At 36.6% G+C, this 14867-nt stretch overlaps 1 protein-coding gene across 8 annotated transcripts in view; it reads left to right on the plus strand.

Annotated features, from left to right (window-relative positions):
• The window catches only part of LOC136841821 (uncharacterized), a 628887-nt gene that overhangs the window by 570757 nt on the left and 43263 nt on the right, over positions 1–14867 (plus strand). For 7 of the 8 annotated variants that reach the window (XM_067109179.1, XM_067109181.1, XM_067109182.1 and 4 more), the window contains one exon: positions 4376–4542. In XM_067109179.1, the coding sequence (XP_066965280.1) occupies positions 4376–4542 (167 nt within the window). The remainder of the gene's footprint in view (positions 1–4375; positions 4543–14867) is intronic. The other variant, XM_067109177.1, reaches the window with a different exon arrangement.

Here is a 14867-nt window from a genome sequence, read left to right on the forward strand (position 1 = left end):
CCAACAAATGAGGAAGTTGTAAAGGTTTGTGGGGAGGGACGTGATAAATGTATCCTTTACCGTATGCATGGCAGTGAAGTTTACTGTGTCTGTTACTTGCTTTAAGAAAAGTTGGAAGACACTTCACTAGTTATCAAAGCTTATGAGAAAAAGCATAGGCCTACTTGAAATCTTCCTATGGACTGACTTATCTTTTGTATGGTCCGGAGGCTGTTGGCTTCGACATATGATTTCTTCTCTCTTACCAAAGTAAGAAAACACATCTAATAATTAAAAGCAACACTGACCTTGAAAGTTTTTACAAAAACTTGCAGCCATAGGTGATTTAATGTTTTCAATTTGAACACCATGCTATAGACAGGCAACCCTTCCACTTAGTTCAGGTTTAGAGGGAAGGGCAGTCTTATTAACTGTATTGATTGAGAATTTGTTATACCACTGCAAACATGCATATCAATCAGGTTGTGATTATCTACAAACCAGGTTTATAATCAGAGGATCAGTGGAACGAGGAATATCAAACATAACTTGGGAAATTACCCTCCCCCACTCCCAAGGGACTTCAGTATCTTGACTGTGAATATTGCATGCCCCTACTAGAATACCCAGCATTTCTAAGTTTGTGGGAAGACTTTGTAAAGTCTCCTTTTGGGTGTAATGGCTTAAGGATATATAAAAGTCTACTCCACTCTGTTTAGATGTAAAATACTACGCTTGAACATTGATCCTTATTTAATCTAGAAATTTGGTCGTGTTTTGTCACAAATTTTAACTTATCCATCTCAAGGAAAGGAATCAGAATCACTCCAAATTATCAGTTTGGCTTGTCAGTTAATGAAAAACCTTTTACCATGCTAAAAAGACCAATTTCAACATGTGGTAAATGCTGCCACATAATCACTCATATCTAAAATTCATGAATTGGTTAAAAGTCTCTTTGAAGCAGATACGGTACGTAGGGAAATTATGGTTGTAACTTTTAGACCACCATAGAAGCATAGAAGATGTTCCACCTTAATGCTAATACAGTACCTATTAACCAACTCAAAGAGAAAAAACGGTCTTCCTTTATACAGCCTTGAAGGCCAGGCAGTCTTCTTTTACATCCTCTTTCATTGAGTGCAGCTTATATTATAGTAGCATTTTTCTTGGCAAGCAAAAGTCATTTGATACTATGGATGTTTCAAAAGGTGCTGATTTCTCCAGTTACCTTTAGTTCCCATTGTTCTATTACTCTTTAAGCTTGATGATTACCAGAACTTACTTCCTGATATTCAGTTTGCCTACAGGCATTTTTGGTGCCCTTTTTTTATCCAACTAATTGCATCAAAGAAAACCTTGAGTTCCAGATTACAGTTAACCAGCCCCATTGCTAGGCTAACTGTAAAAGAAAAAATTATATATATAATATATATACATATACACATACATACATACAGACATACATATACACAAACACACACACGATATTTGTGTAAGCACGAGCAAATATTTGTGTTTATGTGTATACTCATACACACCCATAGATATATATATATATATATATATATATATATATATATATATATATATATATATATATATATATATATATATATATATATATACACATACATACTGATCTCGTTTTTTTCTTTGTTTTTCTTGTTTAGTGAGATTAAACCCACCATATATAGAATTCAGTGAGGTAGTTTCTTGGTTGCTAATCTTGAAAATAAAAGGTACTTTATGCAGATCAGTCGGATGATATGAGGCCGAACTCCAACAGATCAAGGCTGCATTTCTTAGTTGATCTCGTACCGTGTTCCCAGTCCATGAATCCCGGAATGTAAAGGTTGCCTTCAGCTCTATACATTTTCCATTGAACTTGAAAATCCAGTCATTAAATAATTAGGTATTGTTTGTAAGGTTTCCTGAATTAACAGCTGTTTTATTATGATACACCATTTCTCAGAGTTTTCTTTTACAATGACTGCAGCTTCCCATGATTTGTATTTCCTTGATAAAATTCCTAAAGCAGGTCGTTTCTATTTTCCCAACGGTGATAGTTACAAGTTACACCATCTTCGTAAGGTATCTTGTTAGGCAGTTTTCCTTAGGATGCGGTTCTGTTGAGAACTTGTACTATCACTTTTCTGGTTTGTATCACTAGAATTTGTCCCCAAGACTCCTTTTGCAGTGTCGACATCCATATTCCGTTGAGGTATCAAGACGTTACGTTACTCCTTGTAGAGGTCTTTCAGTCCATGTACTACGAAAGTCATTAGAACGATCTTCTGACATTGTCGAGGATGTTGATGCTCCGGAGTTCGCAAGGCTACTCCAAAGTCCAAGAAAGAGCTTATAAGTCTAAGAGGGTGTTTCTCAATTCTGAAAGGCTTCAAATTTCGAAAGGCAAGTCCAAAGTCTTAAGGACTGTTCTTAGCTCTGTGAGTCTGCAGCGCTACTTCAAAAGCATATACTGTTGCCTTAACTTTTCTGGCGTTTCTTAACTGCTTATTATGAGTAATTCCACACCGGGCCTCTAATTCCCTTGATTGCTTATCACACTTATGGGCCGCTAGTAGAGAAGGCCCCTTGGTGGCATGAGGCAGGTTTAATCCAAACCAAACAACCTACTTACCCGTATGCTTAGTAAGGTGATAACCTTTTTGGGTGGTTGTATTATAATAATAATAATTAGACCAGTTTTTGCACTGGCCCAGTGTCAACGATTGGGTTGGTTTTGTCCTCATCGGCTTGTTGCATTCTGAATCCTTATCTAGAATACTCTTAGCCTCCCAACTTATTTAACTAAAGTTTTCTTTAATATTAAGGAACCCTAAATAGTTATTGGAGTTATCTGTTTTTGGGTGAAAGTATGTCTCCTCTCAGTTGGTAGTATTTCAGAGACGCCCATGCAGATTTCTGGCAAAAAATTATTCAAAGAACACGTGTGCTTCACGTAGTTCCTGTAGATTTTTGGAAAGAAAATTCAAAGGGGCTCTCGCCATTGCGTTGCTTTCAAAGATTTTTGTACATTCTTGGCACAGAAGATCCACAGAGGTCCTTACCATTGCATTGCTTTTATTCATTTTGGCGGATAAGATTCAAAAGAAAGACTCGTTGCATTGTATTGCTTTTATTCAAGAGAAACGCTCATCATTGCATCGCTTTTGCAGGTATTTAGCACAAATTGAATTGCATTGCTTTTAAACATTTTGGCAGAAAATATTTAAAGGGGGCCTCACCATTGCATCGCTAATAAAGATTTCTTATAGGAAAGATTCAAAGGTTCTCGTAACGCTGCATTGCTTTTGTAGATTTTTGGCAGAAAAATAAAAATTCCCTGCCATTACACTGCACTTGAAAATATTTGATACAGAATTTTCAGCTAGGTATAGGAAAATTTTTTAAGTAGTATTGCTTTGATTGATTGCTGGTGTATGTACTTGGAAAATTCACAGTTGTTTATCAATAGCATACACGAAAGACTGTAATACAGTGGCTTCGACCGAGATTATAACTTAAACCTATATAAATATTCAGTTCCCACAGTGGTTTGGATCTCTTCGCTTTCAAATGACTATCTTTTATTGTGCAGTTGAAATTTTTAATGCGTTATATTACAGGAATGTCCAGTACAGATTAATAAGTTTACAAAGTTGAATATAAGACTGTTTTTACAAACTTCTTAGTCAATAGATTCTTAAGCTTGCTCATGACGTGATGTTTCTCATTTTTATCTGAAACTTGCAAAGAGAGACATTGCTTGTTCGTGTTTTGTACCATTTTTGTGTTAATATGTAACCTAATTATAAGTTATTTGCAGTTGGCTGCTGTATTCAGTGACATTGTCTAAAAGTTGAATAATGTCGGTAACTTGTGGTACAATAAGCATTTTGTGTTAACACTGCTGCTTGCATTCTGTCTTGTGTATGTTTTAACTTTTATGCTCACTCGCTTTTATGTATGAAATCTCTCTCTCTCTCTCTCTCTCTATATCTATATATATATATATATATATATATATATATATATATATATATATATATATATATATATATATATATATATATATATATATATATATATAATGTTTTCACTTTCATAACACAATTTTCAAAATGTTAAAAATGCAATTGCAAATCTTTGCACAAAAAACTTGTACATGCCGAAATGCTCTTTCCCTCAGCTCACGGTTTCCCTCGATGTGAAGGCTCACGTATTCATTAATTAGGAAATGCATAAACAAAACGTGACATGATCCATATGGATTTGTGACGTTGACCTTCAAGCAGAGAGAACTACCGTGGGTTGTCAGGATAGGATGTCTTCACCTGCTCTCGAAATGTGTGTCTTGACGTGTTTATTTCATAAGTATCTCAACCAACAGCGATCGTGACTGACCGTGGCCTCTCTACAGGGTCCACGATTAACAAGTACGCCATTATCGGCGCTGGCACGGGCTTCCTCGGTCTGGGCTTCCTTCTCCTCATCATCCTGTGTGCCTGCCAAAAGAACACGCACAGGCGACGAAGACATCCGCCCCATGTCATTCAAGTAAGCCCCAACTTGCTTTTCTCTGCTCTTTTATTTCTTCCACTTCACCATTTTAGAAACGTGTCATTGCGGAGGTTCTCTTAAAGTTGACATTTTACTGTTTTCGAAATGACGCACTTCCGAGCAAGAACCTTCAGTTTTTTCTTACATTGATTTTTTTTAAGCTTAAACGTCCGTTTTACCAAACTTCTTCATATCACTACTGTTCTTTTGCAGCTGGTGACTGTAAGAGTTTTCGTACCCAAATGTACTTGCTATTTCAAGATATTCTGCCATTGAAATTTCAGTGATAAATATTTTTGAACAGTGATTTCAGTAATAATTTCCTTGCTTGCTATTTTTCCTAAAAGTTGTTCATATTCAGTTTTAAGCATCTGATATCTTTCAGTACAAATTTTTATCCCTGGTACATGGAAATACAACGTTAAATATTAGGGATCTCCATGTGATTTTCTTTTCTAAATATGTTTTTAAAATACAGTATTAAAGAATTTTCATGACTAGATTAACAGTTTAATCAAGAGCAGTGAACAGACCCGTGGAATTTAGTTTTGCCCCAAATCCCAGTTTTGATTAAAAATCGGCCGGCTCAAACGGTATGCACTGATGAATGAAAGTTTTGGAGGCGGGGTAACCTGTCAACACTCCCGTCAACTTCCCGTAATGAGAAAGTTCTCAGGTAGGATGCATACCCTTATTGTGGGTACAGGCCCTTGAAATACTCCGAAATCATGTTTATACAAATATCTGCAATATTGTTTGATGCTTTAGAGTAGGTGGCTCAGGTAAAGAAATGAACTATTAATTTGTCCTATATAAAAAGAAGCGGCTAGCATAGATCAGGTTCGGTATACCTACTTCGAAGTTCCTCTGTTACTAATAACGTTGAAGTGTTTGGATAATCACAAGATGGGTGTAAAGCAATGCATCCATTTACTAGGTTAGGTACTATCAAAATAACCGAAAGCATTACTAATCACATAGTATGGGTGAACAGGTTAATTCTGTTTGTGAAGTAGTGACTCGGAAGGATATTCCAGTAACATTATTCCTGCAGACACTTCCTTTTTTTAATGTTATAGCAGTATTTTGTGAAACCAGACAAACTTACGAATTTGGAAGAAGTTTAGTCAGATTTCTTACTGGCTTGTACGCTGTTGGTTTTGGAGCCTTATTTTGACCAAGTCCCGCTTACATTTAAACGCTCAAACTTGTTGCAAGCTTCTATAACGCTTAGATTTTTTTTTTTTACGAATCAGGATGTTGACCCAACTAAGATGCTAAAGGACTTTTGAAATGTAATGAAAGAATATAATTACAAGTTTGTATGGTTTGTATGAATGTTATTTTAGCCGTGTATATACAGCATGTTGAAATATATATATATATATATATATATATATATATATATATATATATATATATATATATATATATTATATTTCAAACAGGACTGGGTAAGTACAATATTAGAAAACTTCATAACTCAGATGAAGAAAGAACTTACACTTCGAAAGAATATAGACTGGCTTTATTAGACGAAGACACTTGTATCAGACTGGAACAAAGGAGGAAGATACTTTTGTTGAAGTTATTCAATTGGTGTAACAGGAGTGTACCAAAAGTCTCTGCTGAAGGAAAATGTCTGCCTGTTACGCCTAGATAAAGTTCTCAGCTTTGTTGAGTTTTGCTTAAGAGGTTTTCCTCGCCGTTATCAATGAAGCATTTTCTAAGAATAGATCGAACTTGGGCACTAAATAGATATGGGTCCCTCACAGCATTTATTTCAGTAAGCGTTGTCAGGCTAATTTAGATGAAGATAAGAATTTACAGGGAAGAAATCATCCATTTTGTTTCAGTTTATGGTTATTAATCATTCCGCCATGTAACGCATGTACCTAGTTACAGTTTGTCCACTTCATGTGCCCTCTGTCTTAGTTTTTTTTTTTGTGTATTCTACAGTACGCTTGGTTTGTAAGGGGACTTTGTTGGAAAACAAACTGTACTTTGAAATTTGTATACGCACATTCTCTGACTATTATATATATACATATATATATAGATTAATTTTCTATAATTTTATATAACACCCATTTTTGTATCATTTACGATCGCTGTTTTACTTAGCCTCCGACATGTAGGTAACCTCGAATGTTGTTTAAAAGTCAAAAGTATTATCATATAGGGCCTTAGGAGGCGACATATTTGAATAAAGAAATACTTAAGTGTAAGACGTATGGTACTGACTTGGAGACGTCGGTGACCCTAAAATGAAGACGGTCCTTGGAATCATTGATGCAGGCATATCCCGGGTTACCGAGCATTTATCACGATGGGACAATTGCTGCATTTAAAAAGTTCCCCACGAATCCACTTGATTTTAACCGTAAGACAGCAGCTGTCGTGCTTCAGCAGTTTGTATGCACTAACTGATTTGATTGCTCTTGAGTTTGCTTACTCAAAATCCCACACATGGGGTAGTGCCGTCAGTGCACCTCACGCGGTGCTCTGTAGGCATTACTAAAGTTTCTTGGCAGCGTCCCTTCGGCCCTTAGCTGCACCCCCTTTCATTCCTTTTACTGTACCGCCTCCAGATTTATTTTTCTTCCATCTTGCTATCCAACCTCTCCTAACAATTGTTTCAAGTGCACCTGCGAGGTTTTCCTCCTGTTACAACTTTCAAACCTTTCTACTCTCATTTCCCTTTCAGCGCTGAATTATAGGTCCCAGCGCTTGGCCTTTGGCCTAAATTTTATATTCCATCCATTCCTACCCAAAATCGATTGGCTTTTAGCCTGGAAGTCGCCGTTTCTCTTCTTAAAACTGGAAGTTCGACGTTATATCGGCTCCCAGTGTATTGCGCGGAAATTATGGCTGATTGAGTCTGGTTAGTCTGGCACGCAACTAAAATAGTGTTCTGCTTTGTTAGAAAATCAATAGGGCGATCATAAATCACCATAAAATATAAATTATGACATCAGTTTTCCAATTATTACGCAGGTATCGCGTTATAACTGAGGTTCGGAGTGAATTTGAGAACATTTTAAGACCGGATTCGCAGCATTAGACATTTTAGGACTAGATTCACAATGTTACGAGAACTCTTAACATTCTGAATTTAACGTTAGATTCATTTTTTGAGTAATATCATCAGATTCGTACTCTGAAACTCGATTTAGAGCATCATATCTTTTAAAACTCGCTACTAAATTCACAGGTCAGTTACATTAAAGCGGTTGCTTTTATATTAAAGGATTACACTACTTTCCAGACTCGCAACCATGTTAAAAGAATATAAGTACCGCACCTTAATTGATTTAACGAGACCACTAAGTCACATATCCATAGGCTTTCAGGGGATGGCCTGGTGGACTTTTTTTTAGTAATAGGTACAGGTTGTAGGGATACAAAACTAAGAAGGTGGAGAGCGAGGGGATAAGACCCAGATTAATGAATAAAGAGCCAAGGGCAGATGGCATTGCACAGAACTACTCTTGCAGAAGTAACGGAGAGTTTTGGCCTCCAGCAGCTAGGAAACAAACTGAGATGGTTTGGACATGTGATGAGAGGGATGGGGAAATACTTCGTTAGTAAAGCAGTAGGTATGGAAGTACCAGGGAATTATGTAAACGGGGGATATAGATGGAAACTTAGCGCGGATGGGCGTTCAAAAGAAATTACGTAGATGGAGGAGACTAGAGAGGGTTCAATTTACGTCAAAACCCATAACGGCACTCGGGCAGTAATTATTACAAATCCGGCTGCAATACATCATTTCCAAAAATATGAACCTGGGCCAAAGACTTTCCTGTTTTGTTTTTATTTATTTCTCTGTTTTCATGATATATTGCTATAACGAACGTCAAAAAATAATTATATGTGGAGGCTTGGTGATGTATAAAAGGCTTGGGTAAAAATGAAGATCTTGAAGCCTGATACATAATAAGGGATACTGTATATAGAATCTTGACCACTCTAGATATTTACGTTCTTAATGAAAAACTTAATAAATAGGGGGAAATGGAAGCACCCTTGAAAGAGACTAATTGCCACTTGAAGAGTTAAGTTTTATGATCCCACTTTTAAGTAAAAGTTTTATTTACTTTTTTTATTATCTACAATATATATGTTGATTTTATTGATGGTGTAAGAAACTTCGTTTTATCAGTGTGAATATTTAACTCTGGGACGAGTGGTGTTATTCAACTATAAATAACAATACATGTAATATGGTATATAGTAGTTAACCAACGAAAAATTATGGCAGTATACCGTCATGTTATCAACGAGTACTTAATGTTTTGTTAATTAAGTTGTTATACTGTAGATCATGATAATATTGATAATAATGTCGAGAAGGAGTTCATCTTATAAAATGCTTCAAAAACTTTTTGAAGGGGCGATAAGGACGTCTTAATTACTTCAGGATGTTTCAAGGTATTTTTCTCTTTTGTCTGAAGAACTAACTAGGATTACTCTGTGTAAGATTACTGGGCATTTGAAGAAGCAAATAGAATTAATTTTTCAGTCTTTTTTTTCACTCTGAGACAAAGTTCACTCCCAGCATCGGCCTGAATGAAGTGATAACCGCTATCTTTGCTGTATCTTGTGAGGCACTCCAGACGCGTATATCTTTTGGATTGTGTTATCTTGTTGGCTGATTTAATTTGACTTGTCATCCGTTTTACAACGTTATGAAAGTCGCATGACAGAAACATAACCCGTACGCCGTTGCTTCTTCAGAAATCTTTTTAGCTTCTGTGGTGCCAAGAAACTTGGAACTCACTTGAGAGTCCTATCTTATTTTTCACTCTCCAGATGTCGTGGTGTACAGTTACTCGGGAAATAAGCCTATGGTTAAGGTGTCATTTGTTGAGCCCAATGGAATATTCACCTGTACGAGAAGCAGCCTTATTTTATGCAGTTGTTCGATGAAATGGTAAAATAATTCTCTCTCTCTCTCTCTCTCTCTCTCTCTCTCTCTCTCTCTCTCTCTCTCTCTCTCTCACACACATTCTTTGGACTTTTGTAATATCAGTACATTTGTTGACTTTTACACCATACGCAGGGTAGAGAGAATGCTCTTCTTTTCTTTCCCCGGATCCGATGGAAGTGATAAAACGCGTATTTCATGGGCCTCAGGAGTTTACCATATGTCAGCTGAGGGGAATTTCCTCCCACAAAGGTGGCCACAACCCTTTACAGTTGCTCCTTTGCCCCGAGGTACATAATATGTATACCCCAAACCCTTGGCCCACTTATTCCGGCAACTTTGTCCAGTTTGTACCGTTTATTACTCAGTAAATGGACTGACCTGCCATTGGCATTTCCTCCCCTAAGGTGTTACGTGCCTTGGAACATGGTACATTGGAAACCAACGCCACAATCTAGATAAAACTGCTTACTACATTTTGCCCTTGTTGACCTAAGAAGTGAATTATGTAATTCGTGGTTAATCGATTCTGGCAAGTCGCAGCCAGATTAGAAAAGTGCATTTGTTAGCCACTTCACCTAAAAAGACTTTTTGAGAAGTGGAAGCTTAATAACCTCTGTAGCAACCATTCTAGGTAAAAAAAATGGTATGTGGTTAAAAAATATATACATGGATATACACACACACACATCTGACAAAAATGTAATTATATACATAAACACCTGATCAAAAGTGTAATGGAAGATTAGAGCTATGATTTGTTTTAATTGTATTGAGAATAATTTCAGTCTTTGAATAACTATTTTATCTAGTACTGAACGATTATCTTTATTTGATATGAGTAATTTTAGTACTCTTTCTCTCTCTTCAACAATCAGTAAATGATACCTTACGAAATTAGAGTTGATTCGTATTGGCATCCATTAAAAAGCATACAAATATGTTGGTAGATAAAGCAGTACTAAATAATCGATACTCTTTGCTAACTAGTAATAATATTGACTAAGTAACTAATATTGATCATGCACACACACTCTTGCGCGAATAAGTATATTGCAGAGGAGGTAAAATTTAATAGAGGATCACAGCATTCCATATCTAATAAGATTAGCTTCAAGTAGACGTTCAATGGAAGTACGTCTTTTTGTTTGACTTGGTTACTGTTTAAACCTCCAGTCTGGAACTTATTTTCGTGATATTTTTTGTATTTTCTTATGGTCTTTCCCATGCGATTTATTTTATTTTGTCTTGTTAGTTGCTTATAAACGAAATTTGATATTTTTTGTGTCATAAAATTGCCTATTTTATTGTAAATTTTGAGGAGCCGTACTATAAATGTGTTTTTCATGTTACCTATGAAATACAACATGAGCTTAGTGACCTTTTCAGAACCGTTAATACGCCCTACAACGACCAATTATGCAAAGTTAAATCTTCCTTGGTAAATTCATGACAACAAAGAGATGAAAATTGAATTGAACCTCACAACGCCAGAATGAACATTACATCGTTAATTGATGCATCAGTTCCACTAAAACTAGAGAGTTGTATCAGGTTATTCGCATTTCAGGGTATAGAGCGGATCTTTTAAACCCCCTTTTTTTGTGAAATTTTTCAGATTAAATGTCCTTGTTTTTTGCTGTCGTGTCGCAAGTAGTCTGGTTTGTTAAATGATAGATAGTCGATGTACAGTAAATAACACTGAAACAACTTTAGTTGCAATGCTAGGTAGTTCTTAATGATACACATCAGTGAAGTATATTACAAGATGTACAGTAGTATATGTAATAGCCACAATAACATCCCAACTTCTTTAAACAAGGAGGTCTGAGAAAATAATGTATCAAGTTGTCAAAGGGACAGTCAGAACTGCGTAATTGCCCTCGAAGGTCCGGTAGAAGTCAACTCATCTAATCTAGTAATCACAAGGGCAAATTTTCATTGCCAGAACGACCACTTAATCGATTTCTGCGGCACTGAATGCCGCGGAACACCCTGGCCGGCACTCAACCTGGTCATGCAAGACAGCAAAATCTATCCTTAATAAATCGGAATCGAGCATGAACAAGGTACGCCTAAGTAAGTTCATGAACAGTGTTGATAATAAAAGAGTTATTCCACTTAGAAATATAAATATTTATAGAGTATAATAATTTTAGAAACTGAAACTAATACATTTGAGCGGTTTCATTACAGCCTAAGTAATGTAGTTAAGAATATAATGAAGTATTTCTTTAACGTGACTGAATGCGTGTATGCGGACAGTTAATAATAATTAGGTTGTAGGATGAAGAATAAAGCTTCCAAGTTCTTCGGAAATGCGTGAACTTCTCATCACGATTTGCATTTTATTTTTAAAAATATAATAGTAATTACTACAGCGCAGATAAACCAGACCAGTGTGCCCCAGTTAAGATTCAGGTTCGGTTCATGGTGATTGTAAATCACTGGGAAATTACAAGCTTATTTCTCGTCAGTTCTCAAGCTATTGTGCAGGAGTAACAGCTTGCGTAAAATTTCAGGAACACGGGAGTATTGAAGTAAAGTTAGTTTACATGAAGTCAGACATTTTATTCACAGAACATCGTGTCTAGAAACTCTGAAAGTGGTCACTAGTGGCTCCGTCCTGGAAGCAATCAAAACGAGAACTGGTTATAAATGAAAACGGCTATTGTTTCCACAAGCAAACCAGATCTATACATTTCTCTCTCTCTCTCTCTCTCTCTCTCTCTCTCTCTCTCTCTCTCTCTCTCTGTGCGTGCGTGATAAACCTCCATCTTCGTACTCGGAGTTCCAAAAAATGGGGCATAAATTTCCAACAAGTATATTTATGACATTCTGTTAGCCAAGTTTTCATGAATGCGAAAGGAAGCGGCTGCCACCATTAGCCATTAATCACTACTCCGGCCAGAAATTTTCAAATGATATAAATACATCCAGTGCGAGGAATGTGGAGTAACGGAATTTTCCGTTGGTTTTAAGTCCTTAGAATTTAGAGGAGAAAGATGAATGGACCTTTCTGCGCCGCCGTTTGAGTAATGAAAGGGTAATTCTGAGCCATTGAAGTCTTCAGGCACAAGCGTTGCATTTCGTTTTGTTTTATAGGAAAACAATTGCAGGAAGGCAAAGGACTTGAAAGCGAGTTTCAGAGCTAAAAAGTGGGTTCTTTATTACAGCTATCCCATTTGTACAGTACTTGTAATTTAATTTTCCTGTTATGCACAAAATCACCCCAGTATGTGAGAGTACTGCACCTGCTACATGATAATTCGTTACAATGAAATACAGAGAAAAATTATTTTTACTCTTTGTGGACGTAGACATGAACAGTGTAACTGTATTAGACTTTAAGATAAATGAAACTTCAACTTTGTTTTGCACGAAAACTCCATTACCATAAAGTACACCCTATAAAAGAGGAGAATTTGCAGAAAGGTACCAGTTAGTTCCAGTAGGCTGAATTTGGATGAGTTTTTTCTAAAGTTTTCCATACATGAGATGAATCTTGTAGGCTCTTTCATCCGTACTTGGTAGTGTACTATTTTTATTTTTTTAAATAATCTTTGTTGTTGTACTGTATGAATTTTTAATCCATTTCTTGGTTTCACAGTAGCAACATTGTTCTATGTCCTACCGTTTATCTGGATTTATGCCAGTTGCACTTAACTTAATACGTACAGCTACCTGTGAAGGGGTAAAACTGCCCCGTTCGTAAGGCTGTTTTCAAGATCATATATATATTTTTTATTTTCGTAAGATTTCTGTCCTTGCTATTTTGTTTTTCTCTTTTTGATATCTCTGTATTGATTTTTCATAACGAGGCCATGTACTTGCAACAGCACGTATTAAAATTTTCACGTTTTCCTCAGATAAAAACTGAGAAAAGGGAGACATCATACTTTTTGCCAATGTAGTGAAAAGGTAAACCGGATACCATGAATATTTCAATGGTTTAATGTTAAGTAACACTCGAGGAAAGCTCCGACATCGTCTTTCTGAGTCACGTGTTTGGATACATTTGCTTATCTTGAGACTTGTCGATTGCCTGTCAACAAGGCCTCACGGAAAGAAGTGCCGGCACGAAGCAAGGCTCAAACTCTACGCGAGATCTTAATTGGTTACTTCCTACACTGTACTTCTTCGGCGCCAAGACGTTTCATGTCTTTGAGCGTCCTCTATATTCATATACACAACAAACCCATGATCCACGCACCTGCTGCCTTGCATAACCCCATACTGCTCTTCCCTTATTCATCCTTCTCTTTCTTCTCCGGCTTTCAGTCAAAACCATTATGCTTTCCAAGGTATTTTAAGTTGCCATGCCAGAATATTTCTACAGTATCTTTTATCACATTTCCTCATGTAAAGTATAAATTTTTCTCTCATCCATTCCCTCATCTAAACACACATTATACATACTTGGTCAGTAACTTAACAACACTAACACAACCCTGCTTGTAACCCTATCAGTTTCTTTCCCCATTCCAGTCTTCTACTTTTTATTTACCTTTGCATACTCTACTATCACTTATGAAAACATTCTCTTGTTTATGTCGACCCTTTTCATTTATGTCCCCATTCTGTCCTCTGCATTGAACCATCTTTAAAAGTTCGTTGACACTAGCCTCTTATCTTTTTAGATAAATTTACTGTATTATCGTTCAAGATTAATTAGTTCATAAAATTTTTATCTGCATTTGCTTACCTCCAATACACCTTTATTTTATTGGTTCAATACAACTTTTATTCGTTCACATTCACTCCAAATTTTAAGTACCCCCTCTTGATTTCCTATTTTTAAGTAGCCCCTCTAGATTTCCTATCTCATTTTCCCCTTGGTTTCAATGTATTCATCCTCCTGTTTTCAGTAAGCTCTTCGTTAGGAGAGTCGGTAGAGCTGTGGACTAGCACTCGCTAGGCCCGAGTTCGAGTCTCCGGCCGGCTGATGAAGAGTTAGAGGAATTTATTTCTGGTGATAGAAATTCATTTCTCGCTATAATGTGGTTCGGATTCCACAATAAGCTGTAGGTCCCGCTGCTAAGTAACCAATTGGTTCTTAGCCACGTAAAATAAGTCTAATCCTTCGGGCCAGCCCTAGGAGAGCTGTTAATCAGCTCAGTGGTCTGGTAAAACTAAGGTATACTTAATCTTGTTTTCAGTGTCGTGATTCTCTTCTAGACCTTACAACAGTGTTTCTAATAATTGCCAATTTTTTTTCTATACAAAACTCTCATTTGACTGTCCCCCAGTGACCTTGTATTCATCCTCACCACGCACCTCTACTTGCAAACACTTCTTGCTGCTTCATTTACCCCATTTCTTGAACATTTTAAACTCCCCTTCCACGACTCCACTTTATTTTCAACCGTAGTTTACTTTTCATTCACCTCCT

The sequence above is a fragment of the Macrobrachium rosenbergii genome, chromosome 9, assembly GCF_040412425.1.
Source record: "Macrobrachium rosenbergii isolate ZJJX-2024 chromosome 9, ASM4041242v1, whole genome shotgun sequence".
In the NCBI taxonomy this organism is placed as follows: domain Eukaryota; kingdom Metazoa; phylum Arthropoda; class Malacostraca; order Decapoda; family Palaemonidae; genus Macrobrachium; species Macrobrachium rosenbergii.